Genomic DNA, 15,552 nt, shown 5'->3' on the forward strand with positions numbered 1-15,552 from the left:
GGGCTTGTTTCTAAAGTGTAGTTTTTTTATTTGGGGCTTGTTTCTAAAGTGTAGTTTTTTATTTGGGGCTTGTTTCTAAAGTGTAGTTGTTTATTTGGGGCTTGTTTCTTAATTGTTTTTGTTGGGCTTGTTTCTAAAGTGTAGTTGATTATTTGGGGCTTGTTTCTAAAGTGTAGTTGATTATTTGGGGCTTGTTTCTCAAGTCTAGTTGTTTATTTTGGGCTTGTTTCTAAAGTGTAGTTGCTTATTTGGGGCTTGTTTCTAAAGTGTAGTTGTTTATTTGGGGCTTGTTTCTTAGTTGTTTTTGTTGGGCTTGTTTCTAAAGTGCAGTTGCTTATGTGGGGCTTGTTTCTAAAGTGTAGTTGGTTTTTTTTGGGCTTGCTTCCTATAATGTCGTTTAAACCAGTGACAAGGACCCCCAGCTGAATGTATCCTTTGTCTCTATAAGGACCCCACATCTCAAAGTAATTTCTGCCATACCAGATCTTTCAAACAATATCCTACATTCGCTTATTTTTGGGCTTGTTTTCCTATATACTCCGGCTGCTTGTTTCTCTCACAGAATCTGGCAACACTGACAGAGAGAGAGAGAGAGAGAGAGGCAGAGGCAGAGAGAGAGAGAGAGAGAGGGGTAAATGGGACAGCAGCAGCAAAGCAGCAGCAGCGGTCTCTCATTCTTGCCGTGTGAGATCACGCAGTGAGCCAGAGAAATGTGTGTGTGTGTGTTGTCGGGATCTGCCTAACTACTGGGAGGGAAACGGGACAGGGACGTCTACACTAGGCTATACGCTGCATGGGACAGACGGACGGACGGACGGACGATACCGCTGCCTCCCTGGGACACTATAGGCTGGGGACGCAGGGACACGTCTCACGGGACAGGACACTATAGGCTTGGGGACAGACGGACGATATACCTCTGCCTCCCTGGGACACTATATACGCTGGGACAGACAATACATCTGCCTCCCTGGGACACTGTATACTAGGCTGGGGACGCATAGGGACGCGCCACACGGGACAGGGCTGGGGACAGACGGACGATACACAGCTGCCTGGGACACTATATAGGCTGGTGGACAGACGACACAGCTGCCTGACCTGGGACACTATAAGCTGGGGACGCAGGGACGAGTCACACGGGACAGGACAGGACAGGACCGGACAGGACGCAGGGAAATAGAGAGGTGGAAGGAGGAGTTTTTTTTTTTTTTTTTGTTTTTTTTTGTGGATGTGCTATGATCCACAGAGGAGACTGTAGTAGTGGCCTGGTTTCCACTGCTTGTTGAGTTTTGTTTCAGCAGTATACGAGAAGGACCTTAAAACCTAGCCCTGCCTGGAATATATTGTATAGCCTATACCAGTCGGTCTGTCTGTCTGACTGACTGACCGACTGTGTCTGGCTGGCTGCCTGTCTGTCTGACTGGCTGGCTGGCTGGCTGCCTGTCTGTCTGACTGGCTGGCTGCCTGTCTGTCTGACTGGTTGGCTGGCTGGCTCTCTGTCTGACTGACCGACTGTCTCTCGTTCTGTCTGTCCGAGTCGCCGTGACTCACTCCTGCAGGGACATCATGAACTATCTGGTGAGTTTGAGCTGCCGAGCCGAGAGTTTTCTCTGTCTGTCTGTCTGTCTGTCTGCCCTGCCCTGCGTGCGTGCGTGCGCGCGCGTGTGTGTGTGTTGTCAGGGCTGTGTGAACGCTTTAGCAGAACCTGCTAAATACCCCAGCTGTGAACTATACTAGTGAGGGCAGAAATGGGGGGGGGGGGGGGGGGGTCTGTCTGTAGAGAGGAGGGGTGTAAAGGGGGGGGGGGTATTTTCCCGTGGATGCCTATACCTTTTGTCGGCTCCCAGTCGGGGTGAACGAGTGTGCGTTGGTTGGTTTAAGCCTATGTTTGCAATTCAATTCAAAAGGAGCTTTATTGGCGTGAGAAAACATAGGGCTATGCTTTTTTCTTTTTTTTTCTCCACGTTGCCACACTGCAGCCGAAGTGGAACGTGAAACAATGGAGATGGAGACAATAATGTGTACAAATGGATATTATGGAGTACGAATAGGAATGAAATAGAAGTGTGAACGGTTACATTGACGCTATCCATACATGTCCCTGTCAGAAATATAGTTATATATAGTGTGTGTGTGTGTGTGTGTGTGTGTGTGTGTGTGTGTGTGTGTGCGTGTGTGCGTGTGCGTGTGCGCACGCGTAATAGGTGTTTACATTAAGATGGAAATTCTGTTTGAAGTCAACTGGTGGTTGTTCTCATTGTCTTTAAATGTGTGTGCTCAAAGCATGCTCAGGAACATGGTGTGTGTGTGTGTGTGTGTGTGTGTGTGTGTGTGTGTGTGTGTGTGTGTGTGTGTGTGTGTGTGTGTGTGTGTGTGTGTGTGTGTGTGCGTGCGTGCGACAACATTTAAAGTCATTTATCGTCATTGCGTTGCTGTTGTTTCAAGACACCTCTCTAATCTGCTCTCGTCAGTGCAGGTGTGAAGTAGATAAGTACATTTATACCCAAGTACAAGTTTGAGGTATTTTTAACTTTTTCAGGAGTATTTACAATTTCGTAATGTATAATGTTCCCCAGGTTCTATGTTCCCCACTTACCTTAGGGTTTAGGGTTAGCATTATAGGTTTCTGGTTTAAGGACTTCAGTGTTTTGTACTATTGTACAATTGTATGTATCAAAGTACAGATCAAAGACTGTTTGTTTTCTTTGTTGAAGAGTCTGTTTATTTTATGCCAGTGTTAATTTTTAGGTGGCTAAGACTAGATAGTTTAAGTAGCCTATAGGCAGGCCTAGAGTTCAATGGATTGTTCAAAGCAGAGCTTAAATCAGAATTTGCTACTAAAGGTAACACTATAAGACTTAAGTTGCTAAAATACTTTTAGTCTTACTAGAATTACAAAAAAATGACTAGGTTAGGTTTCTGGTTTAGGTTTAGGTTTATTCTAAGTGGGGAACAAATAATCTTTTTGGCATGGTGGGGAACATAGGTATACGCTCCCCTTTTACTGTTATTTGAAACTTTTAATTGCCAGTTTCGTTGTAGATTTAGATTTTAAATACAAACATACTTTATGAACCACTTCAGCCCCTGTACACATTTGGACCGTTGAAATTGCCGATCTTTACATTTTTTTTAAAAATACATTTGACAACTTTGACAACATTCTGCATAGGTGCATGGGAACATAGAACCTGGGGAACAGAGGTACGCTCCCAAATCTACCACTAACCCTATATATATATGTAATATATGTAATTGGCCCCCCATCTGAAAATATGTTGTTCCAGGGACAACCCCAGAGATTTGAGTTAAAAAATGTTCGCTCTGAAATAATTATATATTCAAAGATTTGCGCCACATTTTCACGAAAAATTAAAAAACACCAAAAGGGGTTAACCAACAAACGAACTTTGCAAACGAACCAAAACAACGGCCGCGAGGTTGCGACAGAGAAAAAATAGATGTGTTAGGAAAAAAGGAGATATAGCGCTTGTTTCACCTGACAAATATGATTATGTCATAGTGTCTTGTTTTTCAGTTTATTTATGTGTTGTGGTTGCTTACTGTAAGTCGCTCCGGATAAAGTGTGTCTGCTAAATGCCTATATTGTAAATTGCCTCTTTTGTTCCCGACATAATCCCCTCGTAGGGAAAGCTTTCCTCAGTGAAATGTAAAACACACAGACTGTCCTTTCTCTATAAACTTCTCACACACACACACTGGGGACTCGGTGCAACTCGGCGCACCGCACCGGCCAATGAGTGCAACTCGGCGCACCCCGCCAGCCAATGAGAGACAGACGCCACAGTTAGCTATATAGCCTGGCGGTCTCACAACCAACCAACCAACCACCAGTGGTGGAAACAAAAGCATACTCCAAATGTTTTACTTAAGTAAAAGTAGGCTATTATGAACACATGCATTGTAGAACTAAGTAGATCTGTTAAGTCTAAAAAGTCTGGCATTCAACGTTTACTCGAGTAAAAGTACAAAATAATTGGAGTCAAAACGTACTTAATGTATTCCAAACGTAGAAGGTATACTCATTATGCAGAATGTCCCATTTCAGTATAAAAGTATAAAACAATCGTGTGAACGTGGCAGATACAAGATGCGACACGTTGTGAGATTGCAAAATCTGCTATTTTCAAATGGCCAAAATGTTACGTTTTCAAATCATTGTTTTGTATAGTAAAGTAAACTGGAATGTGTCCAGAAAAGTACAAAATACCCCATTTTTTTTTACTTTACAGATCGACAAACAACAGACCAGTATACTCAGTCACTTGTTTAAATACACCAACAGCTAGCCGGCAACAACACACACACACAACAACTTGTAGGTTTTCTTCACTTCCCTCGGTTTAATCTTTTAGAAGAGGTTTTATAGTACTATAGCTAGTGTATATAGCTTCAGCCGTTTGTTTGAAATCTCGTTTGCTCTTTTGGCTCGTTCTAATAATAATATAAGCCTATTTGTGTGCTCCAGGACAGAGGGTTTTAGGGTTGCTTTATGGCGCTTAGAAGAAAAGGAGAGAGCGAGAGAGAGAGAGGAGACGGAGACGGCCTGTTCCTCTGTGCTCTCTTTCTGCTGACTCAGAGGAAAGTACAGAGAGATTAAGGTTTTATGGCTATAGCTAGTACACGGACGGATAAGGGGGGAGAATGGAAAGAGGGGAAAAGATTGCAGAGAGAGGGAGAGAGAGGGAATAGGCTCTGTGTGTGTGCACAGCGGCAACAGCAGCAGCCATATTGGAAAGGAATTGGTCCGGCTCCCGAGTACTCTCGCTGCACTTCCTTCGTTGCACAGGTGTTACCAATCTATCTGCGATTGCACCACGTCTCTGTGTGTGTAGACGTCACGTACGTCTGCCCCCCGTAGCACTTGCCTTAGTCTATGTAGACTTAGATATAGCATCTTATGTAGACTTGTAGCATTTGTATGTACTGTATACTGTACATAGCACTATAAAGTATGCATGCATGGTTCCGTTATGTATAGATATTCCACTGTCACGTTCTTTGCTTATACGTATATGATTCATGATAACTATACTTTGTTATGTATGTATGTATTGCGTACTGCGTACCCGCACCCGCACTGCGTACCCGCAATATCTGTATGTGTGTATGTGCACGCGTGTTGGCTTGGCGATGACATCCATTTGTGTGTGTGCGCGCGGCCGCGCGCGCGTGCATGTGCGTAGACTCGCACGTGTGTGTGTGTGTGTGTGTGCGTACTGTATCGCCTGTCCTTCAGTATCACACACACACACACGCACACGCACACACACACGCCCGTACTGTATACAATGTGTAATTATAAGAGTTCAATAACACCGCGCCAACAACGGCAGAACTCACGCCGTTGTTGTCAAATGTTTGCCGCGTATAGTGAAAAGCAATCCCACGCCTCGGCAGTCACTCGTTTTGGTGTTAGCATCATGTTATGCTTTAGCTATTGAAAAATAGCAGATCTACAAGCTCATAGCGCGCCACCGACTGGCGCGCTATACGAGCTTGTAGGTCTGCTATTTTGGAAAAAAACGACGAACGACTGACGTGGAAACATCATTTTCAAACAGACATTTTTTTTTAGAATCTGATCTCAGGTCAGAATGGGGTTAATACAGTTTCTGTGCCAAGCTGAAGTCTCCCAAGTGTTAAAGCCATGCATGTGGTGTTAAACACTGTTCCTGGATCAGTGTTCCAGAGCGCTAGTGACATTGACCGGGGCTGAAGCCCCGAGCTGCAGAGAAACTTCTGCCGCAGAACCGGGGCTTTCACTGTATATATATATATACTCGAAGGCAGTGGTGGAAAGTAACTATAAGTACATTTACTCGAGAGCTGTAATGTAATTAACTCTTTCTGACCTGAGGACGATTCTACAAATGCCTTTCTTAATCCTGACAGTTTTTCGTGTTTCTAATAATGCCAGTGGTTCTCAAACATTTTCCATGTCAAGGACCCCCAAAAATACATGTATTTGGCCGTTTCTGAAAATATGTTGTTCCAGGGACCCCCCCCCCCAGAAGCAAAGATTTGACCAGAAAACGAACGCTCTGAAAGAATATATATTCAAACATTTGAGCCACGTTTTCAGGATTTTTCTAAAAATAGCAGACCTGCAAGCTCATAGCGCGGCACTCGGTTGCCACGCTATGAGCTTGTAGATCTGCTATTTTTCAATAGCTAAAGTACAACATTATGCTTAAAACAGTATATACAACTTTGAGGTAACTGTGCTTTACTTGAGTATTTCCAATGATTTTTCTTCTCCTCCACCACATCTCAGATACAAATACTTTTTTTAGTACTCAGCTACGCGATGCGACGCATTGTGAGCTTGTAGATCGGCTATTTTCAAAAGATTTTGTATATATATACAGTACATTCGAAAACTTGAAACAGGGACATTCTGCATGAAGACTATATATACTTTCTACTTTTGGTACTTAAAGTATATATACATTTTGATGCCAATACCTTATAGTTTGTACTTTTACTCAAGTACATTTTGAATTCCGGACTTAGAATATAGAATTACATTGCAGTATTGATTTGATATTTTTACCTAAAGGTATATTCAGTGATTTCATTTTTTTGTTTTGTTGTGATAATCCTCTCTACTATATAGAGTGTGCCAAGGGTGTTTTTGGCTTCTCTATCCTGATTGGACGAAAGGCTTTGGGTCCCTGCAGCCAAAAACGAAACCTAAGGTTTTTTGAGTGAAATCACTGAATATACCTTTAAATAAATGATTTCGTGATTTTTTTTTGTTGCTCTTACTCATATCGGCCAAAACAGTTTGTACTTGCTGCATGGAGGACCCTGGTTACACGCACGCACGCACGCACGCACGCGCGCAGCCTACACTCCTCATTTGTGCCAGACTATAGTTCCTTCCAATCTGTTGGTTGCAGCAACTCGTACTGCAGAGCTGCTGCGGCGTTTTCCCTTTGATGGGAAAATCAGAGAAACACGGATGATGAATAACCCATTTTGTGCGGGAACCCCTTTCCGTGTTAGCATTATGCTATGCTTTGGCTATTGAAAAACAGCAGACCTACAAGCTCATATAGCGCGCCACCGAGTGGCGCGCTATAAGAGCTTGTATAGGTCTGCTATTTCTTTTAAATCGAAGAACGACTGACATATATAGAAACATAGCTTTTTTCAGAAAACTGTCAGGATGTGTAGAAGACATTTTTTTAAATCTGATCTCAGGTCAGAATGGGAAACTGTCAGGATGTGTAGAAGACATTTTTTAGAATCTGATCTCAGGTCAGAATGGGAAACTGTCAGGATGTATAGAAGACATTTTTTAGAATCTGATCTCAGGTCAGAATGGGAAACTGTCAGGATGTATAGAAGACATTTTTTAGAATCTGATCTCAGGTCAGAATGGGATAATTCCACGGTCTGGCATGAAAGGAGAGAAAAAAAAAAGGAAAATACTAGCGACATAATAAAGACTTGTTCTGTCTCTTTTGACAGGCCGAGAGAGAAAGAAGGAGAAAGAAATAAGACATATTATAGGCATTATTCTCATCTACGATAGCCTTCAATCAATCTGGTTTTCATATACCTTCACACATTACAGTATTGTGAGTGATGAGTAAAAATGCAAGACTATAGTGTATATGCCACTACTTTAAAGGGATAGTTCACATCCCGAAAAATACTACGATTCCTCACACCCTGCACGGAGACTTGAATTCTTTGTTGGTTTTTGTTTTGCATGCACTCCCTTTCAAGGCAATCGTGTCATGACCGGCAGTGGTTCCCTATGGAGACACAAAGAGTCCTCCTTTGTTCCCCTATGGAGACACAAAACAACCAGCAGAGATGCAGAGCTTTTCTTTGATATATAGGAATCGGAGCAAACGCGGAGAATGAATGAATAATTCTGAGTTAGTCGTCGTCGCACGTCAAATAATGAGCAGAAACAAAGACGTTCTGCGCTTGCGACAAGTCGACCGGAAAGACGAATAATGTGATGTTGCTTTCCATAAGACATTATATTCTCATCTACAATCTATGTTTCAGATATTCATTGAGGTGTAACACAGCTTGTGAAACAAATTAAATCAAGCCCCTTAATAAACAATTGCGTTAACTGAAAAGGCTTTGATACACAACCGGGCGCCAGTGGGGCCATTTTGAGGGTTCCCGGTTCGATCCCTTGTCGAAATGTCCTTGAGCCATCGGTGTATGAATGTGTATGTGTGTGTGAGACTGTGTAGACTGTAAAAACAAATATGGACAAAGCGTTCTCCGGGAGGTCTGATTTGGACGTATAAGATGAAGCCTGTCAGTCCTTGAATTGTAAATCGCCATCTTTCTAGATCCGTTTGGGGCCCAGCTGGCCCATTGGCTGGCCCAGACAACTTCTTCTTCGTTGGTTTTTATTTTGACTCGAGCGGGGGGGGTGGATCCCGATCATAGACTGTAACGGTAGCCACGCCCCTCAGAACATACTCGACTTTACGGTCATTTTTTTTAAATAAACGGGACCATCATTTTCCAAAAAAAATATTATGACATTAGAAATGAGACTTTAAACTATAGTGACTGGAAGCAGAAAGTATTCATGACCATGTTTATTAAGGTAATATACAGTCTATGTTGAAGTTGGGCCCAAATACATGGACCTCTATGGAGCTATGGGTTTTTTCTTTTTGGGGCCCAATGACAGCGCCACAACAGGCCATTATATGAACTTTCCAGGAAGTCAGGATTTCCTACTGGCTTAGATAAGGGGGTACCATGTGCTGAATGAATGCGCCATCTAATGTATACCATTTATAATATGAAAGTTATACCAGATCATTTTCACTACACATCACCAACACAACGATCACAACCGATACGAGACGTACAGTCGCTGCATGCATGCTCTCTCGCAAAACCTCTAAAGTATGAAATACATTTTTTTATGAGCGCCCATCAAAAGGAACGACGGGTATAACGGCGAGTCTATTTGGGGAGCCGGAGAGAGGTTAACGGGGGCTGTGTGCGGAGCGACGCTGTCTTTAACCCGTTCTGACCTGAGATCAGATTCATAACGAGGTTTCCACTGGACAGTGGACACACACACACTGGGTCTGATGAACCCATTCTGACCTGAGATCAGATTCTAAAAAAAAATGTCAGTCGTTCTTCGATTTTTTTTCAAAAATAGCAGACCTACAAGCTCGTAGCGCGCCACTCGGTGGCGCGCTATGAGCTTGTAGATCTGCTATTTTTCAATAGCTAAAGCACGACGTGATGCTAACACCAAAATGGGTTCCCGTTCAGAATGGGTTAAATAGATGAAGAGGATTCCCCACATTGCGCCACACGCATACCATGTCTGAGTGCGAGTGTCTGTCTGGCTATGTGCAAGATCTCTGTGTGTGTGTGTGTGTGTGTGTGTGTGTGCGTGTGTGTGTGTGTCTGCGTGTGTGTGTGTGTGTTGCACGTTTAACCCATTTCGACCATAAAGACGATTCTACGAAAAATGTCTTCTAAATCCTGACAGCTTTCTGAAAAAACCCCTACGTTATGTTTCTGTGTCAGTGGTTCTCAAATATTTTCATGTCAAGGACCCCCTAAAAATAGATAGTAAGTGGCCGCCCGCACCCCCATCCGAAAATATGTTATGCGCCAGGGACCCCCCCCCCCCTCCCCCCCAGAAGCAAAGATTTGATTAAAAAACGTTCGCTCTGAAAGAATATACATTCAATGATTTGCACCACATTTCCAAGACTTTTCAAAAATAGCAGACCTATACACAAGCTCGTAGCGCGGCACACTCGTTGCCTTAAAATGCTCCACGTGTAGCAACCTTTTGCTAGGCAACCACCACCTAAAATGTTGCTTTGACTCTGGAACCGTTTTCTTTGTGCTATATATGCGTATAACCACACCGTCGCTGTGTGAAATAATGTCCTCCGTGTGTGACATAATCGCCGTGATTTTGAAAGGAGCAAAGATGTGACGAACAATGCTCGACAATAAATAATATTGACGATAAAACTTGATTTATATATATAGCACCAATTTCATGACGTTGAAATGCTGCTAAAAATGGTATAGGCACAGAGGTATAGGAAGGTTTGGGACATATCTAGACAGTCACAGAGGTAGGAATATGTTTGGGACATATCTAGACAGTCACAGAGGTAGGAATATGTTTGGGACACATCTAGACAGTCACAGAGGTAGGAATATGTTTGGGACACATCTAGACAGTCACAGAGGTAGGAATATGTTTGGGACATATCTAGACAGTCACAGAGGTATAGGAATATGTTTTGGACATATCTAGACAGTCACAGAGGTAGGAATATGTTTGGGACATATCTAGACAGTCACAGAGGTATAGGAATATGTTTGGGACATATCTAGACAGGCACAGAGGTAGGAATATGTTTGGGACATATCTAGACAGTCACAGAGGTAGGAATATGTTTGGGACATATCTAGAGAGTCACAGAGGTATAGGAATATGTTTGGGACACATCTAGACAGTCACAGAGGTATAGGAATATGTTTGGGACACATCTAGACAGTCACAGAGGTATAGGAATATGTTTGGGACACATCTAGACAGTCACAGAGGTAGGAATATGTTTGGGACACATCTAGACAGTCACAGAGGTATAGGAATATGTTTGGGACACATCTAGACAGTCACAGAGGTATAGGAATATGTTTGGGACACATCTAGACAGTCACAGAAGTAGGAATATGTTTGGGACACATCTAGACAGTCACAGAGGTATAGGAATATGTTTGGGACATATCTAGACAGGCACAGAGGTAGGAATATGTTTGGGACATATCTAGACAGTCACAGAGGTAGGAATATGTTTGGGACACATCTAGACAGTCACAGAGGTATAGGAATATGTTTGGGACATATCTAGACAGGCACAGAGGTAGGAATATGTTTGGGACATATCTAGACAGTCACAGAGGTAGGAATATGTTTGGGACACATCTAGACAGTCACAGAGGTATAGGAATATGTTTGGGACACATCTAGACAGTCACAGAGGTAGGAATATGTTTGGGACATATCTAGACAGTCACAGAGGTATAGGAATATGTTTGGGACACATCTAGACAGTCACAGAGGTATAGGAATATGTTTGGGACACATCTAGACAGTCACAGAGGTATAGGAATATGTTTGGGACACATCTAGACAGTCACAGAGGTATAGGAATATGTTTGGGACACATCTAGACAGTCACAGAGGTAGGAATATGTTTGGGACACATCTAGACAGTCACAGAGGTATAGGAATATGTTTGGGACACATCTAGACAGTCACAGAGGTATAGGAATATGTTTGGGACACATCTAGACAGTCACAGAGGTATAGGAATATGTCTGGGACACATCTAGACAGTCACAGAGGTAGGAATATGTTTGGGACACATCTAGACAGTCACAGAGGTATAGGAATATGTTTGGGACACATCTAGACAGTCACAGAGGTAGGAATATGTTTGGCACATATCTAGACAGTCACAGAGGTATAGGAATATGTTTGGCACATATCTATAGACAGTCACAGAGGTAGCAATATGTTTGGGACACATCTAGACAGTCACAGAAGGTAGGACGGTTTCGAGAAAATGAAAACGTTTGCATCCTCCGTTTCTGCTGAGGGTAGGACGTCTGCACGTGACGCAGACTCTCTCTCTCTCTCTCTCTACTATAGTGAAACCTCTAGTGAAACGCATAGTAATGAAGTTCTTTAAGCTACACAGCGGGTCCAGAGCGGAGCAGACAGGGCGGATCGGTCCTATAGAAGGGGTGTGTGTGTGTATGCGTGTGTTTGTGTGTGTCTGTGTGTGTGTGTGTGTCTGTGTGTCTGTGTGTGTGTCTGTGTGTGTGTGTGTGTCTGTGTGTCTGTGTGTGTGTCTGTGTGTGTGTGTGTGTCTGTGTGTCTGTGTGTGTGTCTGTGTGTGTGTGTGTGTGTGCGCGGATTGATGGCTTAGTGATCCTGTATCGTGACGTGATCTTAAGCGCGTCAGCGGTGCACCTTTAATTACCACACACACACACACACACACACACACACACAGTCCTGTACTGACTCACTGGCTGTGAGTCACAAAGCCTGGTGTTCTTCTGCAGAGCGCCATGGAATTCCCCTGTCTGTCTCCACCGACCCTCTCTCTCTCTCTCTCTCTCTCTCTCTCTCTCTCTCTCTCTCTCTCTCTCTCTCTCTCTCTCTCTCTCTCTCTCTCTCTCTCTCTCTCTCTCTCTCTCTCTCTCTCTCGCCTGCAAATATATCTCAAAGCCCCCTAGGGTGGTCTGGCTCCAGTGACACCCCCCTTCCCCCAAGTCTCTCTCTCACACACACACACACACACACATGCACACGTACGCACGCACTACAGTATAGTCTATCTCCCCGACGGTCTCCACCTTGCCCTCCAGTTAAGGGGGCACGACACAGGTGTCGTCCATAAAAGTTAATAGCCAGTCGCATACCAATCAGTCAGTCGCATGCCAGCCAGCCAGCCAGCTAGCCAGCCAGCCAGCCAGCCAGTCAGCCAGCCAGTCAGTCAGTCAGCCAATCAGCCAGCCAGCCAGCCAGCCAGTCAGTCAGCCAGTCAGCCAGCCAGCCAGTCAGTCAGTCAGCCATGGGTTCATCACCTCCCACCTCCATCCACACACACACTGTTGTCCACCGGGGGCCCTATATATATATATATTCTGTATTCAGCTCAGCGCGGCGGCCACCTCTCCGCGTACACACACACTGAAACGCACGCTTCACAGCCCTGTGGTCATTAGTCAGCCCCGTGCTGACAATGATCCAGCAGGACAGGACAGCGCTACATGTGCGCGTGTGCGTGCGTGCATGTGCGTGCGTGCGTGCGTGTGTGTGTGTGTGTGTGTGTGTGTGTGATTTAGCTGCTTTTGTCTGTTCTTTGAAGTCGCTTCGGTTATCTTTTTCTGATCATCCGACCGGGGCCTGCATGGTGGATGATTTGTACAGAAACCTTTCCTCTCTCTGCAAGTGACTCAGCGTCACTCATATAGTCAGTATATAACCTTGACTCGCGGGCGGCGGGGGAATGGCAGATTAAAAAAGCCCGGTCGCTTATTGAAGACTCACCGACATGAGACGCCGCCCACCTTCCCTAAAAAAACCTTCCTTTAAAACAGGCCCTGAAAACGTGTACCTGTCACTGTCAGCAGTGACAGTGACATTCCAATTATGACTAAAGTATTAATAATTGCTTTCGCCATTATTTTTTTTATTATTTTTTTGTAGAGGTATTGAATCACAGTAGGATGACAGGAGAGAGATGGGGGGGGGGGGGGTGACATGGAGTAAGGAAGGCTGTCGGGATCGGGAGTCGAACCCGCAGCCACACTTGTCAGACTAGATTGCCAGCCAAGGTGCCTGGACCACTGAGCCACGGAGCCCCAGATGACTGAAGTATTCTAAAGTATTCTGGCCCAGGAAATGATTCCCCGTTCATTTTCTCCATATAGGGCTTTTCAAAAAGTATTTATATAAAGACGGTTATACGTACCAAAGCGGACGAAGCCAACTCGGATCGTGACACAAAATCACGACAAACAAACGCAATATTTTGTGCCGATCAAATAATTTTGAAAGAAGAAAATAAAGGCTTGGATAACAACTCTGTTTTGTTTTTTCCTTTCTTACTAAATTATCTTATCGGCTCCAAAACATTGTAATTATTATCGTGATTTGGTCACGATCCGAGTTGGCTTAAAGGTATATTCAGTGATTTCACTCAAAAAACCTTAGGTTTCGTTTTTGGCTGTGGGACCTAAGCCTTTCATCCAATCAGGATAGAGAACGAAAACCTAAGGTTTTTTTTACCCCCAGGGGTTAACTGGGGACAGGGAGGAACTCCTTATATGGTCAGCACACTCTATAGTAGAGAGGATTATCACAACAAAAAAAGAAGTTTTTTATTTGAATTAAGTGAAATCACTGAATATACCTTTAATTTGTCCGTGGCGTGACCGTCTTTACATAAATACTTTTTGAAAAGCCCCTATATGGAGAAAATGAACGGGAGAATCATTTCCTGGGCCTGCACTCGCCGTTCTGAAAGGGGGGCGGGACTGCGACGCTCTATAAGGGGTGCCACGACAGCACCCACGTTTAGAAACGCTATAGAGCGCCGCAGTCCCCGCCCCCCTTTCAGAACAACGAGTGGCCCAGGAAATGAAAACGCAATGCATTCCCCCATAGGCAGTTCTTATTTAATTTATTTAAAGACCTTTTAAGCGTCGTACGAAGCCAACTCTTGTCGTGACAAATCATGACAACACACAGAATTTTTCGGGCCAAACAAAGAATTAGAAAGTAAAAAGAAAACGGCAGGTTACAACACTTTTTTTGTTGTTTTTCTTCTTTGTAATTATGTGTTTGGTCCAAAATATTGTGTGTGTTGTGTGTTGTCACGACAAGAGTTGGCTTCGTACGACGCTTAAAAGGTCTTTAAATAAATTAAATGAGAACTGCCTATGGGGAAATGCATTGCGTTTTCATTTCCTGGGCCACTCGTTGTTCTGAAAGGGGGAGGGACTGCGACGCTCCATAGGCTAGGCTATATACTCGCTGTCAGACACGTCATATGTAGAGAAAGTCCGCTGTTTAAACAGTCGAGGCCTTTGTACTGTACTCTCTCTCTCTCTGACTCACGGAAAACACAGAGTCAGTCACACAGAGCAGCTACGTTACAATGGAACGGTTCCCATGCAGATCAACATTCCTCCCCCTGCATCATCCACTCACTGTATATAGTGCTCAGTGAAAATAATGAGTCAACATTGACATTCGAAAACGCTATTCTTTTAAAGACTTTTATACAAATGGTCGGCGCACCTTAAAAAAAAATGGCTGCCAAGAAAATGTCTGATAGTGTCGTCAGGCGGGCGGGCTAGGGAACGCAGTGGTGGCTAAGGGGGTAGAGTGGCCCGGGGTCCCCGGTTCGATCCCCGCGAGTTATAGTGTCTAAGTGTCTTTGAGCAAGACGCTGAACCCCTAACTGCTCCCGATGTGCAGGTTGGTCCCTTTGCGGAAGTTCCAGACCCACAGGGACGCATATACCCAGGGTGCCGCGTCCGAAACGGTCGAGAAATGACTTGTGGGGGTCCCTCTACTGTACCCTCTATACTGTAGCCTACTGTACGGTCACTGTACTGTATACTGGCACACCCAAAATCACCATATATATACAGTTAATGTGTGTGTGTGTGTGTGTGTGTTAGGTTGCGCACAGGTGGTGAAAAAACAACCATGCTGTTTTCGTGCTCAGACGCACCCACCCACCCACACCCACACACACACACACACACACACATAGCTCCGTAAGGGAGTGTGGTTGCACCGCTCAAAGAAAAAAAAAACGACTTTCTGGCCTTGAAATCGTGAAAATGTGGCGCAAATCATTGGATATATATTCTTTCAGAGCGAATGTTTTAACCAAAATCTTTCCTTCTGGAACAACATATTTTCAGATGGGGGTCATCGGCGGCCAATTATACATA

At 44.1% G+C, this 15,552-nt stretch overlaps 1 protein-coding gene across 1 annotated transcript in view; it reads left to right on the plus strand.

The window, feature by feature from the left end:
• The first annotated feature begins 747 nt into the window (after positions 1 to 747).
• Positions 748 to 15,552, plus strand: part of bcar1 (BCAR1 scaffold protein, Cas family member) — an 84,289-nt gene continuing 69,484 nt past the window's right edge. The window contains 1 exon segment of the mRNA XM_080761870.1: positions 748 to 1,581. Coding sequence (XP_080617996.1) covers positions 1,570 to 1,581 — 12 coding nt within the window. The 5' untranslated portion in view covers positions 748 to 1,569.

This window comes from Protomyctophum bolini, assembly GCF_963924005.1.
Source record: "Protomyctophum bolini genome assembly, chromosome: 4".
NCBI lineage: Eukaryota > Metazoa > Chordata > Actinopteri > Myctophiformes > Myctophidae > Protomyctophum > Protomyctophum bolini.